The sequence below is a fragment of the Mustela nivalis genome (assembly GCF_964662115.1).
Source record: "Mustela nivalis genome assembly, chromosome: 2".
NCBI classification, from domain to species: Eukaryota; Metazoa; Chordata; class Mammalia; order Carnivora; family Mustelidae; genus Mustela; species Mustela nivalis.
Window position 1 is genome coordinate 143,219,144 of NC_139021.1, and position 18,216 is coordinate 143,237,359.

At 51.2% G+C, this 18,216-nt stretch overlaps 1 protein-coding gene across 1 annotated transcript; it reads left to right on the top strand.

Annotated features, from left to right (window-relative positions):
- The first annotated feature begins 479 nt into the window (after positions 1 to 479).
- Positions 480 to 11,750, top strand: RGR (retinal G protein coupled receptor). Its single transcript, XM_082719390.1, has 7 exons — positions 480 to 604; positions 2,469 to 2,625; positions 3,728 to 3,849; positions 6,760 to 6,913; positions 8,380 to 8,497; positions 10,553 to 10,666; positions 11,098 to 11,750. Exons 1-7 carry the CDS (start codon positions 526 to 528, stop codon positions 11,227 to 11,229), a joined length of 876 nt encoding a protein of 291 aa, XP_082575516.1. The 5' UTR covers positions 480 to 525; the 3' UTR covers positions 11,230 to 11,750.
- The last annotated feature ends 6,466 nt before the right edge of the window (positions 11,751 to 18,216 follow it).

Here is an 18,216-nt window from a genome sequence, read left to right on the forward strand (position 1 = left end):
ACCCCAGCACACCCAGCTGGTTAATGGCAGGTTCTGAACCACAAACTCCGTCACTGGTCCCCGTTGGGATTCTTTCTATGACAATGCTGGCTTGCCAATTATCATCCTTTACCCTTCGTTTGTGAGGACACACATGCGGGGGAGGGGTTGGCCCCGAACAAATTCTCAGGGACAGCTGCCGCTCAAATCCCTCTCTCTGCCCCCCCCCCTCCCTTGGTTATGCAACTCTTTTCTAATTTGGCTCTCAGCCACAGCCTTCGGATTCTGGGAACTTAATCCTGCCTGATTGGGCTGAAATGAATGAAAAAGGGTTCCATTCCAGCTTCACAAAGGCTGCACTGTCCAACTGATGAATGTGTTCCTTCTACTTGGGCCAAAAGCACAGTTTAGGGCAGGGGCAGCAAGAAGGAGCCCAAGGCCTAGCATAATCACCTGCATGTGCCTGCACGTGGACTGGCCCTTTAAAAGGTGGGGCCTGGCTTAGCGAGCCAGAGAAGAGCTGGGAGGCAGGGACAAGGACCCAGCATGGCAGAATCTGGGTCCCTGCCCACCGGCTTTGGGGAGCTGGAGGTGTTGGCTGTGGGGACGGTGCTGCTGGTAGAAGGTGAGCAAGGAAGGGCCTGGGTGGGGCAGGGACCCAGTGGGCTCCCAGATTCAGGCCACAGCCATGGAGCTGACAAGCAGAGGTCCCCAAACCCTACTCCTCTGTCCCCAAACCCTACACTTATACCCATGGTGCTTCTGATGGGTGCACCTGTGGGATGCCGGCTGGGAGCTGAGAGAAACCAGCAAGGCTCAGAGAGTCTGCCTAGAATATAACCAAGAACCAGGCTCAGGCCTTTTCTTGTCCCTCCAGCTGGGTTAAAGTTTAACCTACTCCCTGAAAATCCTGCTAAGAATCTCATGTAAGCTCAGGCCTCTGGCAGGCTCTGGAGACAGACAGCTCTGTCACCTGCTCTCCATGTGACTATAACCAAGTCAGCCAGGTTCTTGGACCCCACGTGGGTGATCTTGAAGGTTAGGAGGGGTCACGGGCGCGAAGGTCTAGTCTCGACAGACACTCAGGATTTAATCTCTTTTGCCCCCACCCTTTCCATCTCCACATTGCTCCTGTCATCCCCATTCCCCAGCTCTAAGCATTTCCATTCCAGGGGCTGCCTAACTTCCTGAGGGGCCCATCTTAGCCCAGAATCCCTCAGATGCTCCTCGAGGCCAGAGTTCACCCTGGAGACCTGGTGCCGGGTCCGTTCACAACTGTTCATCAGGAATGCAGCCCTTGTTCACCCCTGAACCAGAGAGATTGTCAACCTGTTTCCTCCCCCAAGGAGACTGACATTGGGGAGGGAGTGACAGCCACTAGGCCCATCCCGAAGGCCCTGGACACCATTGTCTGGGGGACCTGCCCCTCTTCCTCTCTTCTAGGAACCCTACAATCCAGCAACCCTCTCAGTCCTCAGTCATATATTGAAACTTTACCACTTTAAGTCTCTGCACATGCTGTTCCCCTTGTCTTGAATGCTCTTCCACACCCTCTCCTCCCAGTAAACACCCGCATTTTTGAAGGCAGGATCTCTCCCCATTCCTACCTTTCTTTCTTTCTTTCTTTCTTTTTTTTTTTTTTTTAAGATTTTATTTATTTATTTGACAGACAGAGATCACAAGTAGGCAGAGAGGCAGGCAGAGAGAGAGAGAGAGGAGGAAGCAGGCTCCCTGCAGAGCAGAGAGCCTGATGTGGGGCTCGATCCCAGGACCCTGGGATCATGACCTGAGCTGAAGGCAGAGGCTTTAACCCACTGAGTCACCCAGGCGCCCATTCCTCTCTTTCGATGGGGAAGTCAGGGTTCAGAGACCTAAAGGAGCAGCAAATGAGAGAACAAGCTAAAGCTCCAGGTCTGGTCTGCCTGCTGCCTAAGGTTGCCCCCTCCAGCCCACCTCACCGGCTGCTGTCCCAGGCAGCCCCCAGCTCAAAACTCAGACCCTTCTCCTGGCTCTCCCTAATATTGCTGAACGGCCCTCAGAGTGACAGATGTGAGTCGTAGTCCCAGCTCTGCCACACTCACCAGCTGTGTGCTTAGGGCAAGCCAACTAGTCCCTCTAAGCCTGTTTCCCAGCTGCACATGGAGAGGACAGCATCCAGGTGAACACTGAGCAGGAGGACCGGAAGAAAGTTTTTGGTCCCCTGCACAGATTAAGTGTCAGCCGCTGTCGGCAACTGCTACTGCTCCAGCATGAACCACGCTGCGCCTTATTGCTTTCTTCCTTACTTTTGAGTCAGGAGGAGGCAGGATATGCATCTTACGACTGATGGTATCTGAGAGCCAGCACTTCTCAGATAGTTTGACGAGCTGTACCGACAAGGTTGCTGAGCATGGAGAGGCAGGAGGCTGAGGCTCTGTCCACCCCAGGCCCTTGGTTCTAACCCCAGTCGGCCTCTCCAGCCCTGACATCTGCCTCCCCCTTCTTTCCAGCGCTCACCGGCCTCTGCCTCAATAGTCTCACCATCCTCTCTTTCTGCAAGATGCCAGAGCTGCGGACCCCTACCCACCTGCTGGTGCTGAGCCTGGCTCTGGCAGACTCTGGGATCAGCCTGAACGCCCTCGTTGCAGCCACAGCCAGCCTCCGCCGGTACTAGCTCCCCCCACCCCCTGGGGCCTGACCGCTGGGCACTGGGCACCGGGCAGCCAAGCCAGAGGCATTTTTCTCCTCCTATAGAAAACCATAGGGGACAGGGTGGGCAGGCAGTACGAGGCTAAATCCGAATTCCACACTATCCCTGAAGGCCCATGGCTGATTTCTGGAGCACAGGAGTTGCTCCAAACCTACCCACAGACCCGGCAGACTATAGGGATGAAGGGCACAGGCTCCACAAACAGGCTGCCTCGATGTGAGTGCTGTCTCTGTCTCGGTTTCTGCTGTAAGTTGAATATTATTCTCCAGCTCATAGGGTGGCTGGAAGTATTCACTTGATATTAGGTGGAAATAAGTGAAAATGATGCGTGGCACGCAGGAAACCCAACAGACGTCAAAATGAGGTTGCTTTTACAAACATAAGTGTCTAAAACCTCCATAGGTGAAAACCAGGATCTTTCAAGATGGTGTCGGGTGTTTACAAATTGTTTTCTTAAGTGAACCTGCTCCGGTTCCAGGCACTCAAATGAAGGCTGGAGCCCACCTGAGTGTGCGTGCTTAGGGCTGACCAGTCTGTGGGGCTGGGATCCGTGAGGATTTCCTGTCCTGATCTCCTCCTGCCCCTTAGGTTCCAGGAAGAGGCAGTAGAAGCTTTTACACTTGCTTGGCCCTTGGGGCTGAGAGCGGGGAGCCCTGGGGTCTCCCCTCTGACCTCGCCTTCATCTGCTGTCTGACCTTGGCTCAGTGCCTCTTCTTCTCTGAGCCTAATTTTCCCTCTCCATAGAATAAAGGCATGGACTCTCTTCCCAGAGTGTCCCATTTCCTTTGCCCAAGGCTTCGGACCACACAGGAAAACCCTTTGGTCTGAGATACAGAGAAAGACACTGAGCCCAGGCAGTTTGCATTGGGCTTCACTTGGTCAGCCCAGGGACTTGACCTCTGGGGCCCCTGTTAGCTTATAGGAGAAACAGACAATGAAGCCCTCTTCTGGGGACCCGGGCCAACATTCAGGAGGGTGCCCTCCAAGCTCCTGAGGGGCAGGTGTGGGAGAAGGGCAGGGACAGAGGGCAGGGGTTGCCGGTCCCGATGTCTCCCACAGGAGCTGGCCCTATGGCTCCGATGGCTGCCAGGCTCACGGTTTCCAGGGCTTTGTGACCGCGCTGGCTAGCATCTGCAGCACCGCGGCCATCGCCTGGGGGCGCTATCACCACTACTGCACGCGTAAGTCTTGGTGCTCCCAGAGGGAGGGATGTCTGTGCGGTGAGGGTGATCAGGCCAAAGGTCGGCTCTGTGTTTCCCAGTCCAGGGGAGACGAGGTGGGCCTGAGTGTCCGTAAGTATGTGGAAAGGAAGGAGGCAGGGAGAGCCGACGGGAAAGGTGCCCCAGGCCCATGCTGGAATGTCAATGAAGCATCAGGCAAGTCAGGAGTCCTCTCTGAACCTCTGTCTCCTCTAAGAGCAGATTTTTATAAGCAACCTCCTGGTTTTATTCTGAAAATCAACTAAGGTCATAGATACAGAAAATGGCCTTGTAGTTGGGCTCCATTGGGGGGCAGAGACACTGTGTGTGTGTGTGTGTGTGTGTGTGTGTGTGTGTGTGTGTGTGTAGTGGGTGTGTATCCCTGCACTTCACATTCCGTGGGGCCTCCACTATCTCAGGGCTTCATGAAGACCAGTCCAGCCCCAGAGCTCCCAAGAAGCACTGTCAATGCCACCTTCTTAACTGGCTATGTCACTGTACGACCCGCTCTGTTATTTACTTGATTTTTTTTCTTAAAAGTTATTTATTTAAAAAAACACAAACACCTGCTCTAGTCTCATCCTAAGCAACGTCTCTGAAAACTTTAATGTCCTTACAATTTTAGTACACATTAAAATTTAAAAACACGTTTACCCACTGGCCTTCTAGAATCTCGCTCCCCACCAGGGATATGTGAACAGACCTCGGGGAGCTGTGAGTCTGCTAACCCTAAATCCCAACTTGCAGACTGGGAAGTGGGGGCTCAGAGAAGTTAAGCCCTTCCCCAAGGTCACCCAGCTAGGAGAGGCAGAGCAGGCACTGGGCGTGGCCAGGATGCCTCCCACCTCAGTCACTACTTTTGTCTCCTGTGCCCTACATCCCAGCCTGTGGCTTTCTTGGCATGGAGCCTGCTGTGGTGGCTGTGGCCAGCATGGCCTGAAGCCCTGGGCAAGGCCCCTTTGGAATCTGCAGTTCTGCTCTCACCCCGCCATCCCCCCAACATACACAACCCAACCCACCTCCCCCCTCGGCAAAGTCACTTACCTCTCCCCAGGCCAGAAAGTTGATAGAAATGATAAGATTATCATTTCTAGAGGCAGATGAGTCTCACTTGCCCCACCTGACCTCAGAGCACCTCTCCTGCTTCTCCTATCCCAGTCTGACCCCCAGGGCTCCCTCAGACCACTGTATGCACACATATACACACATACATACTCACACACATGCACATACCCAATGTACACCTCCTCGGACAGCAACACACTTCCCTCCCTCAGTATAGAGCAGTTGATCCCTATTCTGGGGTCCCTAGAGCAAAGCCTCTCCTAAGCTGGAGGGCACTGTGGAACAATATGAAAGCAGGGGAGGGGAAAGGTGGGTGTCTGAGCTTATCCACTCCATACTGGATGACCCTGGACATATCACTGTGGTCATCTGTTTCCAAAGCCAATAGAGCAATACATCGTTATGGTAACTATTAATCGTGTCCCAGTCAGGGGGAGGGGTGTCTCGGTCAGCTTGGGCCTCCATAACAAAATACCATACATGGATGCTGAAACAACAGAGATGGATTTCTTAGTTTCTTGGTGCTGGAAGTCTGAGATCAGGGTTCCAGCATTGCTGGCTTCTGACATCTTCCAGGCTTGTGGACAGCTGCCTTCCTGCTCTGTCACCTCATGGAGAAGAGCGATCATCTCTCTCTCTTTTTTTAAAAGATTGATTTGTTTCACAGAGATCACAAGTAGGCAGAGAGGCAGGCAGAGAGAGGGGGGAAGCAAGCTCCCCGCTGAGCAGAGAGCCCGATGTGGGGCTCGAAGCCAGGACCCTGAGATCATTACTTGGGCTGAAGACAGAGGCTTTAACCAATTGAGTCACCCAGGCACCCTGAGATCATCTCTCATATCTTCTCACATAAGGGCACTAATCAAATCATAGGAGTTCCACCCTTGTGACCTAATTACTTTCAAAACATTCTCTCCTGGAATGCCATCACATGGGGCGGGGGGGCAGGGAGGGGGAGGGCTTCCACACAGGAGTTTGGTCAAGGCTTAAACACTGAGTCCATAGCAGGAGGACACATTCAAGCAAACTGCCTCCAGGGCTGTTGTCGGGGAAGCAGTGTCCGGATGCGGGAAGGTATAGATCTGCTCTTCTATGTGGATCAAACCCCACTTGGAGACCTGCACTCTGCCCTGGGGTCTTGTCCACAAAAGAACATGACAAATAAACCACAGACAGATGAGGTACAAGGGAAAAGCTTTCTGAAGCCAGGACCAGGAGGAGCCACCGGATGGGAAAGGCTGGAGGAGGCTGCTACAGACAGGGGCGTGGGAGGAGGGGCCAGGGAGGAGGTCAGGTCCGTGGGACTGGTCACATGAAAAAATGATGTTGGGACCAAGCCCCTGCCATCAGCACTGAGATGGCACCCCAGGTCCTCAGAAGGTATCCTGGAAGTGGGACAGTGGCCTGTGTCTGAGCCACAGCCAAGGACCATGGTAAGTCCAGACTTCTGCCTCCCTCCCTGTGACCCTTACCTGAACTGCACTGCCCATGCTTCTTCCCTAGTTGACTTGGGGAGGCATACCTGTTTTTTTGCTGCTCCCTCCTTCTCTGTGCTCTAAAGAAGGTGGTATAGAATGTCTCCCAGGAAACATTCGCCACCCATTATCTCTTTTATTCTTCATAACCATCCTCTGAGACCTGGATTATCATTCCCATTTTGTTGAGGAGAAAATGAAGGCTCAGAGAAACTTTTAACTTGCCCGAGGCACTAAACTAGGAGCATCAGAGCCAGGATTTAGGAGCATTCTGTGTGACCATGAAGTCCATTCTTTGGCATGCCAACAAGCAAGTACCTCTCTGACCCTCTTCTTCCTCCTCTCTCCCATGCAGGCAGCCAACTGGCATGGAACACGGCCATCTCCTTGGTGATCTTTGTATGGCTGTCTTCTGCCTTCTGGGCAGCACTGCCCCTCCTGGGCTGGGGCCGCTATGACTATGAGCCTCTGGGAACGTGTTGCACCCTGGACTACTCCCGGGGGGACAGGTGAGGTGGGAGCAGCTTCAAGGCTCCCTTCCTTGGGAATCTTTGCTTTGAGTTCTTATAACAACAGTGTCACAGCTGAAAATCCACATGGGAAAATGTCAACATGTGACAGATAATCTCAACTCCTTGGTCATGATACCCACTTGCAAGCGGACAGTGGGACTAGGGAAAGCCCATTCTGCAAGCCGGACAACTGATGGGCATGTGATGCAAATAATTAAATATTAACAAATATAAAGTTGTGCCCCAAAAGAAGTATTGCCCAGTGAGCTGTTGGCCTGTGTGAGTCACTGAGTCACAGTCAGCAGTCACTGAGCCCCATGACCCCTTTGCCGTCTTCAGTGCAGCCAGGCTGTTCCAGCTCCAACTTGATCAGTTTCTTAAGGGAGTTGTGTCCTTTGTTCAGTACAAAGAATGTTAAGGTCTTTGCATTGGGAGGGACCTCCTTGGCATAGAGTTTAGTTCTTGAGTTTCCTGAGCACCTGCTGTGAGCCAACCCCTGGGCCAAGCCCTAGAGAGACAAGATTGATGCATGATGGCTCCCACCGTCATGGAGCATGTGTCCAGTACTGCCCCATCCATGTGGCTCTGGAGACACCAGGGCCTAGAGAGACCCTTTAGGGGACATCTTGGGGAGGAGCCACATAGGCTCCAGCCCCGCTCTTTCTTCTACTAGAGCCGTGTTGCATTCATCTGCTTTACGTGTCTACTCATGACCTATCTGCCCCTGATGATAGGCTTTCCAGGTGAAACCTGCTTGAGACCCCAAGTCTGGTACAATTGTCCTTCCAGGACACTCCCTACAGGTGTCCTCCTGGCCAGTGTCCAGTTCTCTGGCAGCCTTTCCTCCTACTCCTCCCTATTGGGCAGCACCAAGGTAACACAGTCTTCCCTTCACAGAATGGGAGACTACCTTCCTGGGACTCCCACCTGTTCCTGATCAGCCCTCCCACTTTCCCATGACCCTTCCTGGGACCCCAGACTCTCCTGTGGTCCTTTCAGTGATTTCTTCATTGACACTGTCCAGTCTCTTTGTCATCTCCAGAGCCCTTTCAAGTCCCTGTGCCAGGAGCATTCCTTGAATGATCCTTCCTCTTGGTCCACTGACCTATCTTCCACTTGGTAAACCATATTTTCCAAACTGAAGTGTCCTAGTCTCCATGCTTGGAGCATATACAGAAAGCAGGCCTGAGTACCTGAACTGCCTAACAGAAAGCTGAAGTAGGACTCCCCCTCATCTCAGCCCTCTGGCTCTTAAAGGCAAGTTCAAGAAGGACCTAGTGTCTCCCTGTCTCTAAGGGGAGTCTGTCTGGGACCTGGGTGCAACTGCACTCAGAGCTTTTGTCTGATGAGAACAGTTCCTCACATGTGGCTGTCTAGGGTGAAGGCTAATATGCCTTCAAGGGCAGCTGACCTCCCCCCATCCCCAGAGATGACCCTGACTCCTCTACCCCCTCTGCCTGCAGAAACTTCATCAGCTTCCTCTTCACCATGGCCTTTTTCAACTTCTTCCTGCCTCTCTTCATCACAGTCATATCATATCAGCTCATGGAGCAGAAACTCAGGAAGACGGGCCACCTCCAGGTGAGGATCAGTGCCAGAGAGGAAGAAATCCCTCTGTCCCTCTCAAGGAATATGACTGATGTGAGAGACAGTAGTTAGGGGTTTTCTGTGTTTTCAGTGATCAGGAAAAAAATTCAATGTTCACAGAGCTTGGGCTGTTGGGTCAGGAATGTCCCCTCCCCATTGCTGGGCATTGCCAAGACCCAGGAGGAAGGGTCAGGACTGCTCAGACTTACCGGACCCCAGAACCTTGAGAGTCAGGGCACCCTGCCAGACACCATTCATGCTGTCACATTTCATTCTTTCCAAAGACTAAGGGGTAGGCACAGAATGACATACTTTTTAAATATTCCTTTTAAATTTCTCCAAGATGTTTCATTTAATCACAGACTGTTATCCAGAACATAAAATCACACTTGCAAGCACATTTGTCCAAGAAAAACAAATCTTTCAAAAAAAAAAAAAAAAAAAGCCCTCCTGGCCATTCCTGAATTTCTGCATTAATAGTCCCTTTCTACAATTTTCTTTTGTCCCCTTGACAATCTCTAGCAGATGAGCCATAATAAGCACCCAAGTTTCAAAAGAAAACCAGATACTAATACTACTTTTCTGTGTATGAAGACATTCCATCTTTGCAACTACTCTCTAAAGAAGGTTTTGTTATCACTTTGCCACAGGCTAGAAAATTGAGGCTATAATAAGGGCTTGTTAAGTAACTAGCTACAAGCCGGGAAGCTAGTAATAACAGAATTGGATCAAACCCAGGCCTGGGACTCTATGACCCAAGTGGTCATAGTGCATAAAAGAAACATTCAATCTTTGTTGAGACACTTAATCTGCCACATTATTATTATTATTATTTTGTCCTTGTGAATTGGGAAAGGACTGTACAAATCGATTTTAGCCGGACATCCACTGCTCAGAGTCAGTGGGAGGACGAGAGCTGGGCCGAGACAGGAATCCTGCTTGGCTCTGGGCTCCTGCTCCCCTGCCCCTCACCGCCTCCGGGCTGTCCTCCACGCTGCCTGCCCAAGCACTACCTGGGTGCCCAAAGTCGCCCACGTTTACTGGAAATCCAATCAGCCAGGAGACAGGGCTGCCACACCGGTGTGCTTTTTCCCCTCTGTGGCCTGTCGTGAAACCATCAGTTCCCCCAGCATCAGCAGAGGTCGCGGCGTGTGGGCCAGGGACCTCGGTCAAGGGCAGGCCGGACTCCGGCGGTTCTGTGGCCTCAGAGCTCCTCTGGCCTCAGCTCCTCCCGGAGCCCCTCTGTCAGTGCGAAGCACAGTTTTGTTTTTTTCTTTTCTTTTCTTTTCTTTTTGGAATGAGGGAGGGGCAACTCAAGAGAATAAATGTCTCCCAACTAACATATTTTTATTTCATGAAAGAAATGTGCCCTCTTTCAACTTAAGTCACCTTCTTCGTTAAAGGGAGACGCAAAGAGAAAATAGGCACTGATTTCCAGCTGCAGCATTTCAACATCTGAATGTGCGGGGGAAGCCTTAACCCCAGCTTCCATCCTGAGAATAGATCGCAAGTCTTACGCCTTCCTGTGGCCAGAGGCGGCACCACAGGGCTCGCTCCCCGGGTTGTCTCACACCTTGCAAAGCCGTTTTGAACCGGGGACAGGTAGATCCACCAGGTGACTGCAGCTGCGCAGGCTGATGGCAAGCGGGTTCTGGAACTGAGCTGTGAAGGCAGCTCAGCCTGGGGAACCTCGTTCACCCAGCTGCACTCACGGAGCCCAGAGTTCCTCAGAAAGAGCGTGGACCAGGAAGGGAGCTCATTATCCAACCCCTAGTCCCTGCCTCCAGGTAAGTGAAGCATTATCAAACCATTTTTGCAAACAAGACAACTGAGGTCAAGTGAGGTTAAATGGCAGGTTTAGGGGTCACACAGCTTACCTGCCAGAGAGGTCCACCTGACCTCGAGCTCCTCTGCAGGCTCAGCACCTTCCCACAGCTGGGTCACACAGTCCCCCGGCCCTGCTGAGTGCCCACCTGGTCCCTCCCCGTGGGGGGATGCAGCCAGCGAGAGCGACTCAGCGCCTCTCTCCCCGTGACCGACTCTCCGCAGGTGAACACCACTCTGCCCGCCAGGACGCTGCTGTTCGGCTGGGGCCCCTATGCCCTCCTGTATCTCTCTGCAACGATCGTGGATGTGAGCTCCATCTCCCCCAAGCTGCAGATGGTATGGAGCCCGCCCGGACCCAGAGTTAGAACTCTCTCCATCTCTGTGTCTCTCTGTCTTGCACCATCTCTCTTTCCTGCCTTCTGGCTTCCTGGGAGTCTTTTCCTTTTTCCTTAGAACACCCATATTGCACTGGGAATTTGCTTTTCCTGGGGGCCACACGGGGCTGCTGCTTGACATTGCCTCCCGTGAGAGGACAGGGACAGCCCCACTCTGGGACCAAGGCTGAGACTGGTGCTCAGGACGGGGGTGCTTCCATGCCTCATCTGCCAACTGGACAAGGAGGCCTTGGGAGTTGCAGAATCCAGCCCAGGACCGATAACTGGTGGCTGTGGCGTGCGGGGTGAGGGTGGGACTGGGGTCACCAAGTGGGACCAGGGAGAGATGCTGAGGCTGTGAGGCTTCTTCCCTGAACTTTTCTGTCCCAACAGGTGCCTGCCCTCATTGCCAAAACAGTGCCCACGATTAATGCCATCAACTATGCCCTGGGCAGTGAGATGGTCCACAAGGGCATTTGGCAGTGCCTCTCACCCCAGAGAAGCGAGCGGGACCGAGCCCGGTGAGGTTCTCTGGGGGGCTGCTCAGACCCAGGCCCACTCCAACACCCTGGACTGAGCCCCATGCTAGGAGGCTGCCCCAGAGTCCTGCCCAGCAGCCTCAGAAGCCAAGCTCCAGACACTCATTCACACCCCTCCCCACCGCACGGGGATGGCCCTGTTGGGTGTGGCCCTCAGTCAGACACGGGGGATTCAGAGAGCACCCAGACAACATGGGAGGACCTGGGACTTTGGAGCCAGACAGACCTGAGTTTCCACCACAGCCCTCCAAACGGAGGCTGAGAGACCTTGGGAAAGTCACTCCCTCTGAACTGAGCTTCCTGACCAACAACATAAGGACTCCACTGGGCTGCTGTGAGGTTTAAGCAAGATAATGCGTACTCACCACGCACAGGGAACTTCACTAAAACAGCTCTCAGGGTTCCGAGTCTTACATAGAAAGGCATGAAAGCTCCTGGTTTCTTATGGGAGGGCCACTCAGGCAGGCAGTGTTCCAATGCCACTTATTAAATTGAGATCTGGTGCAAGCGACCGTGTCTGTGTGTGCATCTGTTTCCTGGCTTGGGAGCGGTGGTGACCAGCACGGTGACTTCACTGTGCAGAAGGGACCAGAACATCACATGGTGCATTAAGCGTTCACTGACAGCCACCGGCACCCGCCAGCCAATGACAGCCAGCTGCATGCTGCTTAGTTGCCATCATTAAAAAATCAAGATAATGTATTTAAAAGCCCTGATTTCTGAAGATAAGGTCTGAGGGAGGCTCGATGGTGATAGTCTGTAGAACTCGGGGCAGCTCTGCCCTTTGCCTGGGGCTTGTCCCCTTCCATCAGTGACAGCTTGTATGTTCCCTGCAGAGCCTATAGGCATCTGGGTTTGTGACAGTGGTGGGGTCCCCAATCCTGGATGGACATCTGCACCTCCAGCAGAGTCAGCGTTTCAGGGGCAATGTGTGGCAGGTGTACAGACGTTGGAGGGGGGGGAAGCATTGTCCCAGAGGGAAATGGAGGTGGTTGGCGGGGAGGTAGTGGGTTCTGCAGAAGGTCTGATGATGGAGAGCCGGCTGCCCCAGGCACCCAGGATGCAGGGAAAATGAAAGTTCAACCCGTAGATGCTGAGCAGGGAAGAAACAGGATAGGGTGGTCACGAGAACAGCATCTGGGGGCCCTGTGTGCCAGCACCTGCCTCTCAGCTTTGCAGATGCGGAAAATCAGGTCACATAAGCATGACTCATAAGAAGTCTGCACTCCGCAGAGGCTGGCTCAGTCATTTTGCAAAACCAGGTGAAATGGAGAGGAAAGCAGCTGTCCCACAGCCCTGTTTTCTAGACCATGCCCTGAGCTGCGTGCTGTAGAGACAGGAAGCCATTCAGCCTCAATCCAGTGACCAGTCAGATTCCTAGTCATAGGCCCTGCAGTGGGAACTGAGAGGGGGAGTCCTGGGGCCTGAGCTGGGTTTACACACAGGCTGAGTGGGTGGCCACAAAGGTGACAGTGTCCAGAGTCCAGAGATACTGGCCCTTCCCCCACAGTCCACGAGTCCTTAAATTGTCTTTATTTAAAGAGGACCCACCCTTCACTCCACCGTTAAAGACACTCACCCTGAAAGGTGGGACAAGAGAACACAGAAGAGAAGGGAAGGACACCCAGACTCAGAGAGAGAAGTGGGGAGATGAGAAGGCTGAAGATGCCCAGCAAGAGTAGCCGGTGTCCCCACACAGACTCTGCCCTACCTGTGATCAAAGAGGTGCGGGGCAGCTTGGCCAGGCATGGTCATAGCTCCTGCCCTGTATCCCAAGCTTGTGTAGAGGGGAGAAGGTGGGCTCCGTGCATGTCCACCCAGGACTGGGTTGGCAGAAGATAGCAGGGACTGAAGCAGCACCCCATGGGGAATGACCAAAGCCCTATGGGAAGCTCCAAGCCTATTTACACCCCCGCCTCTCACCCACGGAATGGGTTTAGGGCACCTTTGAGCTTTACTGCCCATGTCCCAAAGCACTTTCAGGATCTCAAGTCCTTGTGGACACTATGTGCAGAACCTCTCCTCTGCCCTACTTGCCACCACCCACCAGCACCCACCCTGCCCTTCCATGGAGCCACTCACTCCCAGGCCAGAGGGCAAAAACAATGGCTGGGTCCTTTCCGACGCCCAGCTCCCTGCAAGACTCCATCCCAGGGACAGGCACCGGGCTGGGAGAGGAATTAGAGCTGTTTCCTGGAAAAGTCAGCACCTGAAAAAAGTTAGAGCACAGCCCCCAAAGCCCTGGAAGCTTCTGGGGCTCCCCCTCCTCTGCCAAAGCCTCCCCCCCCCCCCAAGACCCATTCACGGCACTCAAAATGCCTGCTGATTTTCTCCATGTTCACTGTAGACTACGTTGGGAACTTCCACAGTTGGGAAAACATATGAAGAAATCAGGTAACTTCTGTCTCCTTGACGTGTTTGTTTCCTGGACCCTTTCTGTTCATTGATTTCAGTGAGCGCACCCCCCCCCCCAACTCTCCTGCCTCCCCAGGCTCGGGTTGAGCAATCTACCCCCCAACCAACCCACCCTGTTCCTTTCCTCCATGTGTGCATGTGGCCTCCAGTGCCACTAGTAGGGACAGTGCTCTACTTCCCCCACACAGACACAACTGGCTTTGGGAGACATGCCAGCCTTGTCCCCCAGCCCACACCATCCATCACTGTTGCCATCATGCTCTCCCCTAGCTCCTTTTGGACCACATGGTGGCAAACATGCTGTGTCTGTATCAGACCCTGGGCTGATGGGGTAAGACAGGTCTGAGATACTTTCCAGTCACCCCAGAAAAAGTCCACACCCCTTTATCTCTTCCTAGCTTTTGTGGGTAAAAACTGTGCTAATCCGGCTAAGAAGTCTCAAAAGTAGAGATTACAGTCCAGCTGTGTCCACGCAAGTGGAGTCAGACGTAGTCATCAGCATTATCAACATTACCCATAAGTTTCCTTCAGAATCTTTGCAAATCTTACATCAAAATGAAACTTTCCCCCCATTCTATGGAAATTAGGCATGCCCTCTGAGTGTCTCTGTATGTTTGGTTTAGTCCCGTGTTTCAGTAGAATTGTCCCCCACTGACTCTCAATATGCAGAGCATTTGAGCCCTACTCTGGATTTTCCTTTAAGTTTCTGTGGCTTGACTTGGTAACCTATATATCTCCAGTAATTTAAAAATGTAAACTATGGGGGAAGAGAGCCCTGTGCATGCTGTCACGTGTGGTGATGCAGCCTCAGCCCTGCCATCCTGTCACTGGGGGGGCCTGAGTGAATCCCGAGCCCTCTCTGGCGCATCCTGTCTTCATTTCACCTTCCTCTTCATCATCTCAGTCTGACGGGGCTCTGACAAGGGCACGAGGCTTTCAGACGCTACCAAAAGTCTGTTTTCATCCCCTCCTAAAATCCATATGTTGAAGCCCTAACCCCCAATGTGACTATATTTGGAGAGTAAGTCTACAAAAATGATCAAGATGAAACTAGGTCATAAAGGAGGGGCGCTGATTTAATAGGACTAATCTTTTAGTAAGAGGAGACACTAGAGAGTGCTCCCCCAGCCCCCTGCATAAGCCCCAGGCAAAGGCCAAAGGAGGACACAGTGAGAAGAGGAATGTCTGCTAGTTACACCAAAGCTTATTGTTCCAAACAGATGACCTCAGAAGGGAAGGAGTGTCCAACTGTTGTCACCTGCTCACCAGCACCCAGAGAACCCAGCTAGTCTCCCTTCTGCAGAACCTGGAATTATATGAAATTCAATTTAAAAGGCACAAAATTTGTCTTCTAGGATCACCCACCCCTCTCAGATCCATTTTATAAAAGATTATTTATTTATTTATTTATTTATTTATTTATTTATTAGAGAGAAAGCAAGCAAGCACAAGGGGGAAGGGGCAGAGGGAGAAGCAGACTCCCCACTGAGCAGGGAGCCTGACTTGGGGACTCCATCCCAGGACTCCAGGATCATGACCTGAGCTGAAGGCAGGTGCTTAACGGGCTGAGACACGCAGGCACCCCCTCAGATCCGTTTATTTCAGAGTTTATTTTTGTAAGGAAATATAAGTACAGTAGAATGATATCCCCCACGCCACCCCATTTCTTGCTGGGAAAGATGGCTCTGCCTATTGACAAATAGACTTGAATTAAAGTCACAAACAAAATAGCAAGTTATCTCTGAGGTATAGGAGTGTACAGTCTCTGGCCTCCTCCCTCCCCTCCACAAATCCCCACTGTAATAATTTTTCTGGGGAGGGGAGGGACTGAGTGATTGATTGATTAGGAAAAAAAAAAAAGAATATAAATTAATTATAGCTTAAACTACGTCTATACTTTCGCTTAAAAGTAAGGAGATTTTTCCAAATTTTTCACATAGAGAAACAAATTCAGTAGAAAGGTAACAGGCCTCATTTATTTATACCTTTCTCCTTGCCATGAAATTGATAGGATTTCTGTTGTTTTTCCTGTTAGAGACACTCCTGGTTCAATTTGCTCCAATACAAGTTCACTCTCCCTCCCATCAAACTGCCTCCAGTATTATTTTCCCTACCTCAGTAAATATCATTATTCTCTGTCCTGTCATATACGCTAAATGAAAAGAAAATGAAGAGAAAAAGCAAAGATCTGAAACGCATAAATACTTGGCAGGTTAGGACCACGCAGTGCTTAGCTTTTACCACAAGGTGGCAGTGCGAATTCAATGATAAATTTCATCCGCAGCGGCTGCTCTGGAGGTGCCTTTCAGAAGAGCCTGGGAGTTCCCTAGTGAGGCCATACGGGTGATTCTTGAATCCTGCAGGATCTCAGGCAAGTTTTCTTTTCTGCTCTTGGTACGGAAGCCTGATGTCTAGCTGTTTTCTACCTCAGATGATGTGATTCCCCATCTCTTCTTGAAGGGAACAAAATTGCATGCCCATTGACCAGAGAATGCCCAGATGGCCCTACAGAGGCCCCCTTTTCATTGCCTACAGAACAGTCACTGGAAGTCTACCAAATATAAACCTCCCAAGTCTTCCTGCACACAGGATTTGGTCAGGAGGACATTCTAAGTACTATGCTCCGAGAAGCAGCCTCAGCCTCCAGGAATGTGCAGTAAATGGCATTTGGTGATGGTAATGTTCCTAAGATCATGAGTGCTGGTAAAGCCTTGGATCAAGGCCGACATCATAATCCCTAAATATTCCCTCTTCTCTCGGTTGTGGTAACTTTCTGTTCTCCTCGTAAGCTGCTCCCTGGCCCAGACACCACACACCTGTTCTTTCCTCCATCTATCCAGCTGCTCCTACAATGCCTCCATTATCTCCCTGCAAGGAACCCTCAGCCCAGCTGCCCCTCCCTCTGCTGCTGTGGAAACACATGCAAGTCCTTCACTCCTCTAGGTAAGAGGCAGCCTGGTTGCTTGGAAAACACTTAAGTGTGGGCATTGCAGAGACCGAGGCATGAATCCATGATTTGCCTTTTATTCAGTGTGTGAACAAGTTGGAGCAAGTGTTTTCTCTCTGAGTGGGTTCCATGCCCACCAAAATGGAGTCACGGGCTGGCATAAAATGTAAAGCCCATGGTGGAGGGTCAACAGGTATTCAAGTCCCTCCCTCAGGGACCTTATCAGCCATTCCTTGTTATCCCCTGATTTTTCTTATTAGTCACTCAAGAAAGGAGTATATAGGAAAATTATGAAGGTTGCGAGGCCACTATATGCAGCATCAAATCTACTGACTCATTTAGTTCCCTGCACATCCTTAGAAACAGTTCATCTGCACATTTGCGTCATCTGAGGCTCGGTGATTCAGAGTGTGGTCTCTGGACCGGAAGCAACGATTTCACCCAAGTGCCTATTAGAAATATAGACTCTCAGTCTCTGCCCCAGACCTCCCAAATCTTAGTGTGCTTTTTCACAACCCCCTACCAGGTAATTTGTGTGCACTTAGAGTTCGAGAAGCCCAGCACAGCTTTATAGACTACTGATGTCTGGGTCCCTCCCACAGAGACGATGATGTAATTGGTCTGAAGAGCTGGCTGAGCTGGAGACTTAAAAGCTCCCAGGGGATCCTAATGTGCTACCAAGATTAAGAACCACTGATTGGGGGGGGTGTTATGGACATCCATTTTACAGAGTGATTTACCTGAGACTTACTGAGTCATCTCTGAGGCCATTCTCTGCTGTTTTATACGCACATATAACATCTATATACAGATGCATATATGTACATACATATACAACAGAAGTATGCATATTAATATATGCACATACCCGTACATATATTATCTATGCACACACACACACACATATAGTATATACACACATGCATATGTATGTACCTTTGCATATATAATATACAGGCATATGCATATTAATGTGCATGTGCATATTGATATATACACACATGTGCATATATAATATATACACATGAATATATACACACATAGGCATACACATCTTCCTCCAGAAGTCCTTTATTTTTACTTATCTCCATCTCATCCTATAGCTTGCTTTCATCTTTCTCTTATTATTTCCCCAAATCCCAAAGATCGTAGACCAGCAGGAGATCATCAGCCCAGGGTTTTTTGTTTTATCACCAAGATATCATTTACAAGATAATAGAGTCAGGTCTTGTAAGCAATTGAGAGACTAAATGTTGAATATACTGCTTAAGGTCATAAGTGCCTGGGGAAGCTTCCCGGCTCAGAGATTTTCTAGGTATCAGTGCAGACAGTACATTTTGAGGTGGTGGAGAGAGAGCCTGGCTTCTCCAACCATAAAATTCACAAGATGACCAGGGATCTTAAGTGCAGACTCTTGGTTTGTCAGTGTGGGGTCGGGGCAAGGTTCTGCATTTCTAACAAGCTCCCAAGTGAAGGGGGTGCCACGAAAGGTGTGGTGTATTTGGTCAGAGCAGCGCACTACAACGTGATCCCAGCTGCCTGGTGTTCAAGTCCCAGCCGCTGACTGGGGTGTTCATTCCGTCTCTCTCACCAATGTTAAACATGTGTCAT

What these genes read in the sequence shown, in the direction of transcription:
- RGR (XM_082719390.1), top strand. Translation starts at nt 526, where the DNA reads ATGGCAGAATCTGGGTCCCTGCCCACCGGCTTTGGGGAGCTGGAGGTG. An exon ending in CTATCACCACTACTGCACGC is followed by an intron (nt 3,850 to 6,759) that starts GTAAGTCTTGGT and finishes TCTCCCATGCAG; the next exon opens with GCAGCCAACTGGCATGGAAC. An exon ending in TCTCCCCCAAGCTGCAGATG is followed by an intron (nt 10,667 to 11,097) that starts GTATGGAGCCCG and finishes CTGTCCCAACAG; the next exon opens with GTGCCTGCCCTCATTGCCAA.